The 17317-nt window shown below is 58.2% G+C and overlaps 1 protein-coding gene across 1 annotated transcript in view; it reads right to left on the bottom strand.

Moving 5' to 3' along the window:
• Positions 1-286: 286 nt before the first annotated feature.
• The window catches only part of TBC1D10A (TBC1 domain family member 10A), a 52529-nt gene continuing 35498 nt past the window's right edge, over positions 287-17317 (bottom strand). The window contains exons 4-9 of the mRNA XM_054006019.1: positions 14038-14144; positions 12364-12478; positions 9916-9981; positions 7783-7972; positions 3432-3586; positions 287-2370 (exon numbers count right to left, since the gene is read on the bottom strand). Of these exons, the coding sequence (XP_053861994.1) occupies positions 1990-2370; positions 3432-3586; positions 7783-7972; positions 9916-9981; positions 12364-12478; positions 14038-14144 (1014 nt within the window). The 3' untranslated portion in view covers positions 287-1989. The remainder of the gene's footprint in view (positions 2371-3431; positions 3587-7782; positions 7973-9915; positions 9982-12363; positions 12479-14037; positions 14145-17317) is intronic.

The raw sequence follows: 17317 nt of genomic DNA, 5'->3' as shown, positions 1-17317 counted from the left end.
GAGTCCTGGCTAGGCCCCTGTCCCTGCTGGGCTCTGACATACACTAGTTAATTGTTGCACCAGGGGGTAAGTACCCAAGACTTGCAACAAGTTCATCCTGCTGGGGCTTAAGGATGGGCTTTATGCAGAGAAGTCGTGGCCAGTTGTTTGAGCTCTTACGAAGCTGAAGTGAAAGCAGTCACTGGGCCAGGTGAATTAATGCCCCTGGCTCCCAAGATGGGGGATGGACTGCACCCCAGGCTCCTCACTCGAGGGAGGCAGAGAACCCCACTCCCAGCAGCACACGCCTTCTTTACACAATCTGCTTTATTGATTCTCTGTACAAAAACATTGCAACTTCATTCACTGATTTATTTTAGAGTCTCACCCACATGGGCACATTGTCCAGCATTGTTGGGATGGGCAAGGAGAAGCCCCTCCAGTCAGATCCCTTCCACCCCCAGGGGGCAGTCTGCAGAGAGGCTAAGACTGAGTGAAGAAGAAGAGGGAAGGATTCCTAACAGACCCCTCGCCCCCAGACTCAATGATGCAAGCTGGAAAATAGATCCGCCTTCCCTTTCACCTTTGCCATCAATATCTGGGGTTCCCCAACTTCAGTCCACCCGAGGCTGCACCAGAATCAGCTAACACTGCCCTCTTCAGTGTGGAAGTGCAACCTGCAGTGACTAATGCAATATGCCAGAGACTTCCTGGATCGAGAGAGCACTACAGTCTGGGATCTGCAGGCTGCACCCCCATTTAGGAGGCAGTGGTTGTTGCCCTTCCACATCCGGATTAATCCCTGAATATACCTGTTCTCTCCCAGCATTCGGGGCTGAGATGCCAGGCCTAGCACTAGCTTTAATCAGACAACACGTGCTCCAGGTGGCCTCATTTACCTTGCCAAACAGCCCCAGGAAGGGCTTCCCCTGCAAACCCAAAGCAGCAGGCTCAACTCAGTCCCCTGCAAGCAGTGCTTTCACCCAGGTCCTGAGCAACCAGTGCCAGCCCTGCCTCATGCAGACCTTGTCCCCAGCCCCTTGCATCCTGCCCAGAATTTGCAGGCGCCCATTGAGGCGGATCTAACCTTTCCTATATATTGGCAAGGCTCCTTTTGAACAGTTATGCTACACAAATAAATAGGCTCGCTGCAGTAGAGAAAGTCCAAATAAATGCTCAGGTGCAGCTCTATAGAAATGGAGGAGCAGGGTGGGGTGGGAATGTCAGGTCATTTCCTCCTTAACCCCCCGCCCCAACCAGATACAGCGTCAGTTTGGAATCCGCCGAGCTCAGGCCAACAGAGCCACCCCCGTTGGGCAATACAGAGACACTCCTGCAGCACTGGCTGGGGCAGGACAGAACAACTCAACTCTTCCTCCACAGCTCAGGCCAAGCATGTGCAGCAGCTGAGCCTAGGATGCTCCTCCACGACTGCTGGGTACACACTCCTCCAACCCACTCAGCGACGGAGGATTGGCCCAGCCAAGACAGCAGCTGGGATCCTTAGAGGGAACTTCAGCATGGAAAGAGGCCACCTGGGCGGAGATAGATTCTGCCCCCTGCTCTGCCTCAGGTCAATTCATCAGCTTATTTCAAACATCAGCCAGCCCCCGTTGGAGCAGCCAGCCAGGCCCCAGACCTTTCTTGGGAACAGGGCTTTGAACCTCCCAATGGAAGGAAGAGACACATTCAGACCTCGGGCAGACGCACGATCACAGCCCTTTGCCTACAGGTCTGAATGATCACCCCAGGCAAAGCTCAGCTCCCTTGGTCTCTGCTCTGCAAATCAGCTGCAGCCAAACAATAAATAAAAACTTAACTCCCACAGATAAGGCTCCTCCCCCCAGCACCCAGAGTGACAGGCGAGAGGCACCCAGACACACCCTACTCCCCACTTGGCTGCAGCAGGGAATCAATCCTGAGTCTAGGCCCAGCTGGCTGGCCCTCAGGTGCAGAGGTGGCAGCCCTGGGCGCTCTGCCACCGTGGAGTCAGAATGTGCTGTGACCCCATTACAAGTAGGTGTCCTCGCTCTCGCGGGAGCTCAGGCTGTCCTTGGACTGGTGATGCGGGGAAGCCCCAGGCTCAACGAAGGCCTGGTCTCTGGTCTCCTCAGGGATGGGGCCATTGGCCGGCCTGACTTTTCCTTGGTCTCGTTTCTTCTCCTTGTTCTTGCGGCCCTTGGGTGGGAGCGCCTGGCCGGGGGGCAGGATAATGGAGGGCGAAGGGTCCAGCGCCTTGCGGGAATGTGGCTCCGAGTCGCTGATGGCTTTGGCGCCATGCAGGCGTGGGGGAGACCTGCACTGCAGCTCCCCACGGGTCTCCTTCCACTTTTTCAGCTGGATCAAGTGCTCCCGCTCAATGTGCCGCTCCGTCACCGGCAGCTCTATGATCTGTGGGGACAGCACATGCTCCTCAGGCCCCTGCCCAGCCAACCAGCAGGCTAGGCCAGAACTGGGGGCTGCCAACACAGCTGTCTCCCCAGGGAGCAGTCACAGCCACATGTGACGTGGGTGGGGTGGGGCGGGACCTTAGGGAGAAGGGCAGCATGAGGGCAGGGGCACAGTTCTGGTACTGGTGGCCCCCCACTTTTAGGGACCTTCCGTTGCTCCTGGACCAGCATCCACATAGTTCATGGTTTCCCTGGAAGGCCTGCAGTACCCTGATAGAGGACCTGCTTGTTATCCAAGCCTTCACCAGCAGAGGGCAGCACTGCACTGAACACAGCTGCTTCACTCAGTGCCCGGAGGGGGGGGGGGGGGGAGGGGGGTAGCCCTTGGATTTGAACTTGCTTCTAAGTCTGGGGTTCCTGAAAGCCCTTCACAGCAGAGCCCACGGCCCCTTCCCCAGCCAGGGCTCTCCCACACTGAGCACCTGCCTCCTGCCCAGGGCCCCTCCAGAAGGGGCTCTGCAGGAAGCTGATGATCTTGCCCCCAAAGCTACTTTCCCAGGGCTAGGGGATCTGAGCCAAGTGCCCACCCCAGGGAGTGTTTAGCTATTGACAGCCCCTCCTGGGAAATGCCACAGAGCAGCCTGGGGCAGCAGCATAGTCACTGTCCCCAGGAACTGGTAGATCCCCCAAGCCAGGAGCTGCCCATCTGCCAGGGCGGGATGTGGGCTGTTTGCCCCCATTAGGGAGCTCCCTCGCCTGCTGAAGCAGCAGACTGGGGGGGAGAGCAGCAGCAAGGTGCACTGGGAGGGAGAGACCCCAGCCCCCCTAGGCCCTCTCCACACCCCAGCTCACTTCCATTAGAGGGAATGTGAGTGCTGAGCGCCAGCCAGGCGGTGCCGGGCTTTGATCCCTGGATGAAAGGCTCAGGCCATGCTGAGTGCAGTTGGTTCCCATCCAGTCACCGCTGTGAGGGGGGAGAGGGCTGGTGAGCTGTCAATTGTGGACATGTCTGTCGGGGCAGAGGTGGGATCCCAGCCTGCCCTGGCACACGCATCTCCTCACCTCCTGCACCAGGAAGGCCTCTTGCATGATCTTGGGGTTCAGCGCCCTCAGCCTCTCCATGGTCTCGTATTGCCCCTGGCAGGACTTGAGCTTCTCGGAGGAGCCAAGCGTGTGTTTCAGCAGCACCAGGCCGACCCGGAACAGGATCTTCACCCCTGGAAGAGCAGAGCCGCCAGCTGGTTAGCACCCGCACAGCCCCAGGGCTCGGCCACATGCCAGCCCGCTCCAGCCACAGGGACTGGAAAGATTCTTTGCCCTGCTCTTCCCCATTGGTACGTGACCTAAAACAGGGACCCCCACCCCCATGTAGGCCAGCTGGGAGCCCGCAGCCCTCAGCCTCTAATAGACTCCACAGGCTGCAGCATGGCATACTGGGACGGGACGCTCTGAAGAGGACAGTGAGTGCAACAGTGATAGTTTAGGACAGTGACCCTCTGAGCTGCCCCCACGCTCTCCACTGGGCAGTCTGGGGTTAATGGCTGGCAGGAAGTTTCTCAGAGCCAGAGACACAAAGGCTCAGATAGGAGGGGAAGATCCAGTGACTGCTCCCCTCCCCTCCCCCACCAACTCCCAAACCTAAAATTTACCTGGCCTGCTGCCCCATTTGCCTTTGGGGCAAAGTGTGGGCCCCTTAGTCCCAAACCAATGTCTTGCTTGTGACCCAACACCAGTCTGGTCCCAGGCAGAGACAAGGAATTACCAGCACCTGCTTCATGGACACAATCCCCCAAGAGCAGACTGCAAGGCAGCACCGGGATCAGCACCGTCCTTCCAATGGCTCCCCTGCCCTGTGCTACATTAACCCAAGTATCAACCAGATCGCTTGGCAGCCTGGAGCCCAGTGCCCGACGCATCTTCCCCGGCACTGCTGCCAGGAAAATCATCTCTTCTCAGAAACTTGATCTGCAGAGGTGCAAGAGACAAGCACCCCCGGGGCCCAGCTGAGGTTACACTGGAGCTGCCCCCAAACTTAGCTCCAGCTTGAAGTAGCCATCCAGTGGTATGCTTTGAAATGCTGTTTGTCGGAGAGCTGGCTCCTTGGCTGCCTTCTCTACACCCGCCAGCGCTCTCCTCCCGGTAGCTCCTTTGGGCGCAGTCTGAAGCCAGCCTGCGCAGAGACCCCAGCTGAGATCAGGGCCCCACGGTGCTGGCATGAGACACAGCCAGAGACAATCCCTGCCCTGGAGAACTGATAATCTGAACAGGCGAGGCAGGGGAACCAGAGACAGTGAGGGGAAACGAAGTGCCCAAGGTCACAGCAAGGCAGGAGCAGAAACTACCTTGCTCCTTGCAATCCAGTGCTCTATCCACTGCACCACACGGCCTCCCCAAAACACACCCAACCCCTACTGAAACACATGGCCAGGATACACAGCCTGCCCGGGGAGCAAGGCCAAATCATGCCCTGGTAACTCTCATGGCAGGCTCAGGGCTGGGTAACCACAGCTCAGACTGACCCATCTTCCACTTTACCACAGCTGAGCCACCGCCTCTGTGCTGGGACTGCCTTTCAGATCCATCCATCCCACAGCATGGCCCCCCACCTCCCTACCAACCCTAGGCCACAATCCGGTCTTGCTGCACATCCCTTCCAGAAATGAGCAGGGAAGCTGCAGCACCTCCGCCCAGCAATTAGCACTCAGAGGCAGAAAGCACCAGCAGGTGCTAAGAGCTGGTTGTTTTCCTGGGCTCTGACAGACTGAGAACCCTCCTGCAGTGCCAATGCCCTTGAACAGGGGCAGCCCTGGCCCCTTCCTTGGCAATAAGGCAGGTTTTTTAGGTACACAGAGAGGATAATGAACCAGCACGACTCATCCAGGGCCGGGGCAGATCCGCCATCGCAGGTGATTTTTGCCAGCCAGACTGGACGTGTAGCTACGAAACCTGCTCTAGTTCAAACAGGCGTTACTTCGGGGGAGTTCTCTGGCCCGTGTTCCACAGGAGGGCACTGGTCATTGACTCAGCTCAGGCGTAAACACCCCACCCTCCTGTCCTAACAGGGGGAGGGGTCCTCCACTGACGTTGCCCCGACGGAGGCGAAGGAGGGTCAGGGCCTCCCAAGCCTAGCCTAGGGGCACAGCTTAGCAGCAGCGTGGAGACAAAGGGGGCATATTCAGAGCCCTCTCTGGAGGGGTTGTGCAGCTAGAGCCCTCAGCAGAGGGAGGGAGACGGAGACTTGCGACCGTCTATGTAATTCTCAAGCTTCAGCTCCAAGTGAAGAGGGGGCAGTGTGGAGAGCCCAGTGAACCTGGTGCAGGGAGACAGGCTGCCAGCAGGGGGCAGGAGGGAGTGGAGCGAGTTTGGACATGCATCACTGCTAGGGTGACCAGATCACCCAGGTCAAATATCGGGACGCGGGGGTGGGGGTGAGGGGTGTGGCAGGGTGGGGAAGATGGCAGAGCAAAAAAAAAAAAAAAAAAAAAACCACCCTTCCTCCACAAGTGCTGGAGGGAGGCCCAGGAGACGCAGGGGGAGCGCGGGGCCGGGGCTGAGTGAGAGTCTGGCCTGGCCTCGAGCGCAAGCAGGACTCAGTCGGGCGGTAGGGAGAGTAGGGAGGCAGCCCGCAGGGCCAGGCGGTGGCTGTTCTCCTGCCCTGGACAGCAGGACTTGGGAGCAGCCGCTGCTGCAGCTCCCACTGCCGGAGGAAGTGGCCATGGCGCTTGGCCCTCCGGGCTCTGGTCTGTTGCGGGGACCCAGCAGTGCGCACACTGCGCCCAGCCCCTGGCCAGTCGCGTCTGGGCTGCTGCCCAGCTGGTGCTATCCCACGGCGGCCCCGGAGTGGGGGCAGCAGGCTCCAGCCCCCCCCGTCCCACTCGGGTCCTGCAGGGGAATGAATGGGGCTGGGCTGCCGATGCCTCCGCCCTGGGGCCACTGCGGGATTGCACCCAGACGCGACTGGCCAGGGGCTGGGTGCGCGCAGCGTGAGCACTGCTGGGTCCCCGCAACAGGCCCAAGCCCGGGGGGTTCGGACCCGGGCGCCAGAGCCGCAGCCGCCGAGCGCCATGGTCGCTTCCTCCCCCGCGGCAGTGGGAGCTGCAGCAGCGGCTGCTCCCGAGTCCCGCTGTCTGGGGGTGAGAACAGCCGCCGCCTGGCCCCGCGGGCCGCCCCCCTCCTCTCCCTACCGCCCGACTGAGTCCTGCCTGCGCTCGGGGCCAGGCCAGACTCTTACTCACCCCGGCCCCGCGCTCCCCCTGCGTCTCCCGGGCCTCCCTCCAGCACTTGCGGAGGGAGGAGGAATGGTGAGCCTGGGGAAGAGGTGGGGATTCGGGGAAGGAGGGGACGGAGTCGGGGGGGGGAGACTAGCACTTCCGGGCTCCGGAGTATTTGCTTGTTTGTCCAGTGTCCCGACCTAACATTGGTCACCCCCGATAAAATCGGGACACCTGGTCACCCCACATCACTGCCCAGTGCAGACACTTGAGGGAGGCCATGCAACCCCAACCTTTTACCCAAGGATTGAGGCCAGTCAGACCCTAGCCACAGTGAATGTCAGACCCTATCCTCCCTGGGGAGCCCTTTGAGGGTGAGGGGCCCTGCATCTCTTACCCAGCGGCCAGACTCGGGGCCACTGCTTCCAGAGAGACGGCTCTCCACAGCTGCCCGTGAGCACCAGGGCTGGGGGATGTGGCCAGAACAAGCCGGAGCTCCCAAGCAGCCCCACCGATGAGCCAGCCCCAGCAGGGATGAGTTCCCAAGACAGCTCAGCCAGGCCACAGTACCAGCTCCAGGGACCCCGAGGAGGGACCCCTCTGCTCAGGATGATGGGGGAAGCAGCACAGGGAAGGCGAGAGCCCAGCCCTTTGGAACAAAGATCCTCAGTGTCATGGGGACAGGAAGGGCCTGGGATGCTGGTAGATGGAGTACATGGGATTCTGCTCTTGCCCTGGCCCTGTTCAGCACAGGGAGACGCTCAGCACTAGTGATCTGTATCCCCACGTTAAACGGCCAATCCAGTTTGTTCCTGAGACGCACAGAGGCTCCTGTCCTTCCAGGAGCGAGACCAAAGAGCTGCTGTAGCCCAGCTGAACCTGACAGAAAGCAGCTCCCACTGCACTGTTACCTGCCAGCACAGGCAAGCTGAGCAGGTGTGTTGGTTTGATCATTTCCACTTCTGTAGCCAAAGATCTCTGAGTACTTGGTTACAGATGGGGAAACTGAGGCAGAGAGGCAGCCAGTGGCAGAGGCAGGAATAGAACCAGGCCCCATGGGTTAGAATTCTACGTCGGGGCCATGAGAACATGGCTCCCCTCGGTGCAGACAGCTGAACTGGGGGCCAGGCTGGCAAGTCCCCCAGATGTCCCCAAGCTAGGTCCCAGTCTGAGCACAGAGCAGCTGGGGACCCATGTGCTACCTTCACAGAAGAACATGTCCCAGACACGCAGCACGGAGCTCCACGGCAGGGTCCTGGAGAAGGCGCACATGAACCACTCAGTCATGTACAGGATGGGGTCGATCTTTTGCTTGCTCAAGTGCTTGTAAGCCATGGGTGCGAATCTGTGCAGCAGTGAGAAGAGGATCTCCCCATCCAGCTGGATGGCCTCCTGCAGGGAGAGCGGCAGATTACGGGGGGGGGGGGGGGGGGGAAGAGGCGCTGCTGGGGTGGACCAGGGATGTGCCATCCCCCCCAAACAGTGCCCACCCGCCATCCACACACTTATAGTCACCAAGAAACAGCCAAACAGCTGCCGTCTACCAGCAACAACCCAACGGGAGAGGCAGGGCCAACTGCACCAACTCCCGGCTGGCTACGGTGGTGCTACCATGCTCCAAGTTACAGGGCTTTCCATTTCTCACCCTCTCCAGCTGGGATCCTGACAGGCTGCTGAGGCAGAGGCTGGGTATTTGGGGCTGACCCCATGTGCCAAGAGGAAGGTGTGAACAGCTGTGAAGGCAGCGTGCCACCAGCAGCAGCACAGAAGTAAGGGTGGCAATGGGGCGCTAAGTTTGCTGGGAAAAGTGATACTAACAAAGTTTCTTTGCGTCCCTCCAGTATTAAAACAGTAACTAGTTACAAAATAATTTTTTGCTTATAACAATTCAATAAAAATGTATTTTAGTCTTGATTTAAAAGTGGTGAGAAAAGGTAAATTCAGTTTAAACAACAAGGTTATAAGTTTAGCATGTAAAATAGTGTTAAATATAAAAATGAGTTTTTAATTTAGAAGGGGGGGCGGACGCACTCAGAGGCTTGCTGTGTGAAAGGGGCTGCCAAGACGTTTGAGAACCACTGGTCCAGGTTCACATGCGCCCCGCAGCTGGGTCAGCATCACCCCCATTGTACAGGAGGGAACAGAGGCAGGGGGTGAGCAACTTGTTAAGGTCGGCAGGTGTCTGGCAGAGCCAGAAATTGGACCCAGAGCCACAGAGTCCCAGTTCATGGTCGTCCTTCCTAGTCCACTCTGCATGGCTGCTGGAGCTCAGTCTCTAGGGCTGCCAAGCCAGGGGCACGTCCTACCAGTGCAGAAACACACTGGGAAACCCCAGTCCCCCTGCAACTCCCCCCTCCCTTCCTCGGAGTGACCCACTCCCGATGCATTATGGGAACACGCTGCCCTCCTAGTGGGAGCAGATACTGCAGAAGGGAGGGGCGGGGGGGGAAGAGAAGGGGTTTGTCCTCCAGAGGACGAGCCAGTCCTTGCTAAGAGTCTGGTGCAAGCCAGTGGCCCTGCCCACAGTGGCAATGCAGTCTAAGTGAGGTGCCCAGGGCCATGTGCGGTGGGAGGGGACTGGCAGGACTTCTGTTTGGGGAGGGGGAGAAACGGAGCCTGTGAACAGAACCTTTTGCTGTGTCAGATAAAGATCTCAATATGTGAGCGGGATTCACACTCTGCTGCGACTACACAGCTACTGCAAGCACAGGGTCAGCTCACGGCACTCGGCTCCCCTCTCTCTCCTCCCCCCCCCGGCATGAGCAGTCACTGCCCCAGGCTGGACAAAAGAAACCCAAAGCAGCTCCCCATGGGTGCTCTAGACATCCCTGTGATGGGCATGGAGCAGCTGCTCCCGGCCTAGCCACAGAGCTGCTTTTGGAAGGCTGGAGCATCCACCTGCCTCTCTGATCTATCCAGGACAGGCCCTTTCTGGACTAACCCGACACATAGCTCAGCAGCACCCGAGGCGCCCAGGAACCCATTGGGCCAGGCGCAGAACAGCCTCTGCACCCAGCCAGCGAGGCAGGGCCAAGGAAGCAGCATCCCCAGGACCCAGCAACACAGTCCTGCAGAGCTGGGGACTGAACCCCCATCTCCCAGCCCAGAGCCTAACCCTGCGGCTACCCTCCCTCTGGAGCAGGTGGCCCAACAGGCCCTTTGCTACAGAGCCCCCACACTCGACCCTCTCCGGGATCTGCTCTGGTAGAGGTGTCCACCTGCAGCCCCTGGTGACTATCGCAGGCAGAGGAAGCCAATTGTCCTACCAGCTGCTTTCTGGGGGGCAGGCTCAGAGGTGTCCGAGGGACCTCTCCCTCCTGCCCACCCTCACTCACCAGCTTCTCGCTGTAGTAGCCGGGGAGGTACTTCTCGCAGATCTGCACCAGGCACCAGAAGGCTTGCTGCAGGAGGGAACAGGCAGTCAGTGCAGGACAGGGTGGCATGTGCTGCAGCCCTGCTGGAGATGCCCTCCATGCACTCACTGCTGTCAGTGCAGCCCCAGGCCCCCCCACTTGCCAGTGCTGCTCCTCCCAAGCCACGGGGCCCAGCAAGGGGAAACGCAGCCCTATGGGCACCCTGCTTCTGTGTAGCGGTACTGCTGTGCCTAAAAGCAGGGCCAGCCTGCGCCCAAAGGGCCTGCCCCCTTCCCTGCGGCCATGCAGCAAGCTTCCCCCTGGGCCCTCACCATCCCTTTCCCAGGCCTGCCCAGAGGCACCTCATTCCCGATTTTCAGAGGGCTGGGCACCCAGCTCCTACCCTCAGTGGGAGCCCAGGTTGAGCACACCGGAAAGCCAGGCTGGTCAATGCTGGTGGCGGGGACCCGTGTCTGAGATGGGAAGGGCTCAGGGAACAGAGCCCCAGGAAGTTCGAGACCGTGCCCTGTGCTGTGCAGCCCAGACACAAACATGGCTGCGCTCCAGGAGGAGTTTATTAATCCCAGCTCTCTGCTAGCGCTCATTACCAGCCGATCCCCAGTGCCTCACGGAGGTCAGGCTCACTATCCCCATTCTACAGATGGGGAAACAGGCACAGAGTGGTGAAAGGTCTTGCCCAAGGTCACCCAGCAGCAGAGCTGGGCACAGAACCCAGGTCTGAGTCCCAGGCCAGCACATTAGCCATTATGCCACACTGCCATAACCCAGAGCGGGGGCGGGAATCCCCACGGCAGGCAGCCCTGGCAGTTACGATGTCTCGGGTGCAGGGAAGCCCCATCCCCTGGAGGGCAGACAAAGTCCCTGGCATTCTCAGGAGGGGGGAGATGTGGCAGAGCATAAGCCAGAACCAATGCCAGTGGGATGCCTGCTTTAGTGTTTCCCTAGGCTGACTCCATACCCTCCAGGGCCTGGAGCACACAGCACTTCCGATACCTTTGGGGGGGGGGGGTGCGGCAGCCCAGTGCAAGGGGCAGTTGGCTGTCTGTCTGCCCGCCTGAATGAGCACTGCCCAGGCCGCCCGCTTAACAAGCAGGAGGAATGGGGGGGGGGGGGGTCCTTTCTGCGGAGAAAGGAACACGCCCTACACGCTGCCTCCTTAGCTCAGCCTGAGCAGGCACCAGCCAGCCCTGGCACACATTACTGGGGAGAGGAGAGGCTCTACAGCCAGCACCCAGTGAGATAACCGCCGCTCGCTGGTGCCCCTGGCTGGCTGGCTGGCTGCAGGCCAATCCACATGCGAGCAAGGTTGTCTGCAGGGGCCAGAAATGTTTGGGTTTCCACCCGCTGAGAATTGAGACAAGGCAGCTACAGCAGCTCCTCCACCACAATCAAAAGTTGGGGAGACCCAACAGCCCATCCCCTGCAGGCACAGGGTCCTGCAGTCCCTGGCAAACCCCCTAGGAAGCTACTCCACCCCTTGGGCTGAAAATGAGGGTAACCCCCCATTACGAGAGCTCCTTTCCCCTGCAACTCCTACTTCTAGGCACAACCAGCACACCCCAGGAAAGGCCCCACTCGCTGGGGTTTGCTGCCATGGCCCCTTGCCCTGCCTCTCCTCCTTGGGGGGTGTCAGCCCTGCAGTCTCCAAACACAGCGGAGTCCTCGGTCCCTTCCCAGCCACCTAACTGGAGGACTGGGAGTCTCCCGAGAGGACTAGAGATTCCCTCTCCTTAGCACGGGTCAGATCCCGCTGGAGCCATTACACCGGACACCAGCCAAACCAGCCCTCGTGACAATCTGTGCAGGGAGCACGCAAGGAGGGCCAGCTCTGTTGACAGAACAAGGAGCAATGGTCTCAAGTTGCAGTGGGGGAGGTCCACCTTGGATATTAGGAAACATTATTTCACTAGGAGGGTGGTGAAGCACTGGAATGGGTTACCTATGGATGTGGTGGAGTCTCCTTCCTTGGAGGTTTTTAAGGTCCGGCTTGACAAAGCCCTGGCTGGGATGATTTAGTTGGGAATTGGTTCTGCTTTGAGCAGGGGGTTGGACTAGATGACCTCTTGAGGTCCCTTCCAACCCTGATATTCTATGATTCTGTTGTGCTAGAAGATGCCCTCCCCGGGATCCGAGATCACTGCAAGCAGGAGCAAATCATCCGTGGGACAGAAAGAAAGCAGGGACCCCTCCTCACTCTCTCACAGCTGCTCCACCCCCAGCCTCCTCGACCACCTCCAGGGAGCTAACTGGGCTCTTCCCAGTGCAAGGGCCAGTCCAGGTGGAACCGGTACCAACAAGGCAGGGGGATGGGCCATGATCTGGGCCAGAGGTGGGTGGGTGGGGGTGTGTCTGTGTCAGAGCCCTCCCCTGGCCCCAATGGTCCTGTCCGAGGTGTTGTGCAGTCAGTACCTCCACAGGCATATGCATGAGCAGCACTGCTGCGACGGGAGCCTGGGCCTGGCAGTAGCCCTCCTCCGGCCGGTACAGCGTGTAGGCCTTCAGCACCCGGAACAAGTCTTGCTGCCTGCAGAGAAACAGCACCCACTGAGCAACAGGGAGCAGGGACATGGACAGGAGGCACATGAGGGTGGTGTCTGATCTCCCACCTTTAGGCTCTCGAGCCCCGGAAGGACACCATGCCCCAGCACCTATAGGTGGGCAGTCACACAGTACCGGGAACACAGAGATCTACTTAGAACCTCACCACTAGAGTCCCAGGAGCTAGAGGCAAACACTGGTTGGGGCCCTGCAAGGGGACACCTCCCAGTCCACAGCAGCAAATCAAGTAGACGCCGACCTCAGTACAAAATCACTTTTCAATCAGTCAGACACCAGGCACTAGTCTACCAATTCCATGCTGCTGAGGGCCTGAGTTCGCCCAGCCAGATGACTCCAGCCCATCTCAGCATGGTTCCTGTACCAGGAGGGCAGGACACAGGCCAATGCAGTTTGAGTTGGCTGTGGCACGGAGCCTTCCAGGCACAGCAGATCGCAGCCCAACGAGGCTCTGCACTGGGTTCTGCTCCACCACTCTTCTCAGAACCTGCCCAAGCCCTGACACCTGTAACGTCCTGCCCCAGACAGGCAGCTGGTTACGGCGGTCACCTCATCGGGGCCTGACATTTCCCCACCAAGATTAAACTCTTTGGACGGGGCTCTTATGCACACACACAACAGGGCCATGCAAGCACTACTGCAATGCAGATAACCAGACTGAGGCTCTGATCTCATCAGCAACACTCCCCAGGGAGCTCTGGTGTCTTATTCTCACTGGGTGCATGCAAGGCTGTTAGCCCCGTCATCCTCTCAGACCTGGAGCCCTTCAACAAGGTTAGTCATGTTTCATCAAGGGGCTTACAACCAGCCTCCGCCTCCCACCCTCACTGATCTGGCTGGAGATGCTGACTCAGCAGCTGACTCCAGCGCCTCTCCAGATGGGAGAGGGAGAATCTGCCTTGCACTGGGAACCTGGCACTGGTGTGATGGAGACCTGGGCTGGCGCGTGCAGCACTCACAGCATGGGAGACGACTCAGCCAGCTACTCAGTCACGCTCTATTGGCCGACGTGCCCAGGCCTGCAGCTATCCGCACAGAGGGACACAGCTCAGGACATACCTGGTTACCAGGTAACCCGGAGAGGCCTCTCCCATTGCTACATACACATCTCCCTTTCACTCCATGCTTCGTGTGAATAGCCAGCTCCCCCTCTGGTGTTTGATCACGTGTCCACGTCCTCCCACCCCATAGCGTCCCTCTTGCAAGACCCTTCCCCAGGCCTGTCAAGGGGCTCTAGTGCAACCTGCACAAAGACTGAGTTTCAACATGGAGCTAGACAGCCAGCAACAGGTGATGAGCAACAGAGGGAGCCGGCCCACCTAAACTCTCAGCCCATGTCCATTACTGCTGGGTCTGAGTACCAGGGTGGGCTGGCTGCTAGAGGCAGATGCGACATTGGAGAAGGGAGTAAACAAGACTCTACTGAGCTGATCTGCAGGTAACCTGGCTCAGCCCAGAGCCTCAGCTACCAGGCCCTATGGATGCTGCAAACAACCAAGTCACATGGCAGAGAGTGGGAGCTCTTACCCATGTCCTCCCCGAGACACAAACATTTCATGGAATGGGAACTGCCTGTGGAGATCCCGCTCAATCACATCCAGCCACTTGGGGTCCCCCGCCGAGAGATCCAGCTCCTAGGAAGGAGAGAGCACATGAGTAACCACAGTATGCTGGGGGAGCTCATCACACACTGGCCTCAAACATCACGTTCACCTCTCAGCAAGGCCTTAGTTCGTCTTGGAAGGATGAAGCCGACGAAAAACATTTCCATGGATGATAAAATTTACAGCTAGGCAAGTAAAAAAAACACTGTTTGAAACCAGAGTAAAAACCCAGCGTTTTTGACTTTTGAATGAGGCTTGTTACAAATGAATAGTGCAAACAGGTGTGATCTCTTGATCAAGGGTATTTACTTTGTCAACATCACATGTCAAAATATACGTGTGTTTTAACCGTTTATAAAATTTAACTTTCTGAATCTCAGTGCCTGTCACTAAATAACTGTCAAATGCTCCCATAATTCCCTGCAACTGTGAAATTTAAAAATCAACAAACATTGAAAAAGAGGCTCAAAACCGAACACTGATATCCACCAAAATCATACAATGTTAAAAACTCAATTCTGCCAGCCCTAATCTTAGTGCAGCTATGACCCGCCAGCGGCAGTATGAACCGGGGCAGCCTGTGCATGCACCAGGACCTACGGTCAATGGCTCATCTCAGCCCCAGCCAGCAATACCACATTATTTGGTGGCCGCTTGTTCTGAAACTTCGAGTGCAACCTCAGTAGGGAGAGGCTCCTGGCGCCCTGCAGTCATTGCTCACAGCATGGCCTGAATGAGCTCCAACTTATGGTGAAGCAGCTTCTGTCTCCCTAGATCATCCCAAAACAGGGTCAGAGGACAAGAACCCCAAGTGCCTTGCCCTGCACCTGCGTGGGGAGCCACGAGAGAAGAGATTCCAGCTGCACAATCCAAGGGACTCCCCCTAGCCCTTATCAGCTGGGATGGGACAAGGTTTCAGATCCACATTCACTCTCCCACACCTCAGACACCTGGGTCCCTTCCCTGCAGCCCCTACGGGTGGGTGACAGAGTCTGAGTCAGATGGCGGCTATGGAAACCTGAATCCATGAGGAGGTGAGGTTTGGCATTTCTCACTCCCAGCTGTGGTGTCAGCTCTTCCTTCAGGCCATGTCCCACACGCAAGCCCTGGCAAGTCAAGGGCTGTGACTCCGAGGGCTGAGGGAATGGCTCCAAGCAGGTGAGCCATAAACAAGAACTGCCCTGCGTGGCCAGACTGGGACAGCCAGCTCAGGTTGCATCCGCTCCACTTGGGAGCTCCTCTGCTCTTGTCAGCCCCCGGAACCGCACTACCAGCATCCCCACTGCTGCCATACTTCTCCCCTTGTCATCAGATCAGCTGCCACTCCCTAGTGACGGGTGAGGGCTTCCCCAACAGAGCCACCAATCTGGTGAATTGGAGGCCAGCAGCAGGAAACTTGACAGAAGGCCTCTCCGTAAGGCTGGCTGGAGCTCACCTGTCCTGTCAAAGCAGGTGGCCACAGGAGCCACAGCTACACCTAGACCCAGCACTTGCTCTTCTGAGATGGTGAGAGGGAGTGGAGGATGAAGTCCTAGCTAGCCTCGGCCCAAGTACAGCACACAGCAAGGGCCCCCTCCTGCCCCCCAGCCTCAAATGTGGACCTCAGCCCTGACCTAGAGGGATCAGTCTCATCTTCTACAGTAGCACCCACCTGTCCACACTACAAGAGTCACCCAGCACAGACTGGCAGCTGAACGTGCTCAGTTGCTCCCCAATAGGTAATCTCTGTAGCAGACACAGCTGCAGTGTGGATTCCATTTAGAGCAGCTCTGACCTCTTTGTTTCACTCCATTCAATTCAGATTTCTTGTGCTAATCCCCCTGGAATGTGTTTATAACCGGCTGATCAGGGTTAAGTGATCCATACCCAGGGATTAGCACAGCCCAGCAGGAGGGCAGCTGGCATTATGGGGAAGTGGGGGGAAGAAGAGCCCTGGCTTTCAGGTTTGCTTCAGCAGTTCCCAGCAAGGAGCGGAGGGGAGACCAAAAATCCCCCTCCCCCACCTCTTCTCCGAAGTGGTGGGGCTTGTTTGCCAGTTAGCCCCTTCTCCCGAGCAACATTCACTGCATAGAGGGAGTGCCGGGGAGCACTTGTGGGTGGCTAGTCGCACTGAGTTCTTTGAGGCAGGGCCCCTCGGAGCAGTGTCTGTACAACACCTGGCACAGTCCTGGGCCACAACTGGGGCTGCTATGGGCGACGGTACTAAAAATAGATCTAGTTTGCGCTGGCTCTCCTTGTGTCCAGCTGCACATGCTAAGCAACCCCTAGCTTTACTGATGCCAGGGCAGCAGTTGCTGGAGGTGCCTGTAGGACATGATGGCTGGGGCAATGGGGTGGGATCGGGGCGATGGCCATAAGACACTAGCACTACCTAGCCCTGATTTTGGGATTGCCCCTTTGTGTTTTGGGCCATTGGGGGGGGGGGGGGGGGAGTGCAGAAAGCTCTGGGACAGGAGGGGCAGTCGGCCACCTGATCGGAAACAGACACTATTCTACAGCGTCTACCCCATTGCTACTGCTATACTGGCACTAGCCTCGGTACCTGCCTCGACTGTAGCCACATGTGTCTATACCCAACATTTAATACTGAACTATGGAGCTGCCACAGAGCCATTCACCTCGGTGAGATCAGGCATGTGCATTCTGCATTCTTACCAGAGAGCGTTAGCAGGGAAGGGGGAACCGACCGCTACAAGATGGGACGCTCACACTGCAGCTGGTGGGGTTAGTGTCTGCCGGATACAGGATCACGGCCACCAGGGGTTTAAAACAGGAGATCAATGCAGCTTTTCAGCCCTGCACAGCAGTAGCTGGGCGAGCAGCGATGGATGATACCAAAAGGGCAGGATTGGAGCCAGTCAAAATATCACCACTCAGACTGGCCCCCAAGCCCCTCACCTCAGCCCCAGGGACAGACCAACACCAGACAGGCTGGGACCGTTTTGGTCTTGTAACAAAAGCTCAGATAGGTCAGGGAAACCCGTGCAAAAGCCCAGAGCGGGTAGTTTGTATCGTGAATTGCTAACACTCTGGGCAGCACATGTGGGTGTGAGCCCTTGGGATGCTGGAGGGAGATCCAGTCCCAGTGGTGCGAAGGGCAATGTGGAAGCGAGAGCTGCTATGACCTGGTGCTGCAGGCGACGGGCAGGTCATCCCAGTTCGGGTGGCCTTCCTAGATGTCAGCAGCGTCCCACATGGGCACA

Source organism: Malaclemys terrapin, chromosome 16 (assembly GCF_027887155.1).
Source record: "Malaclemys terrapin pileata isolate rMalTer1 chromosome 16, rMalTer1.hap1, whole genome shotgun sequence".
Classification (NCBI taxonomy): domain Eukaryota; kingdom Metazoa; phylum Chordata; order Testudines; family Emydidae; genus Malaclemys; species Malaclemys terrapin.
This window is presented reverse-complemented; position numbering and strand designations above follow the sequence as displayed.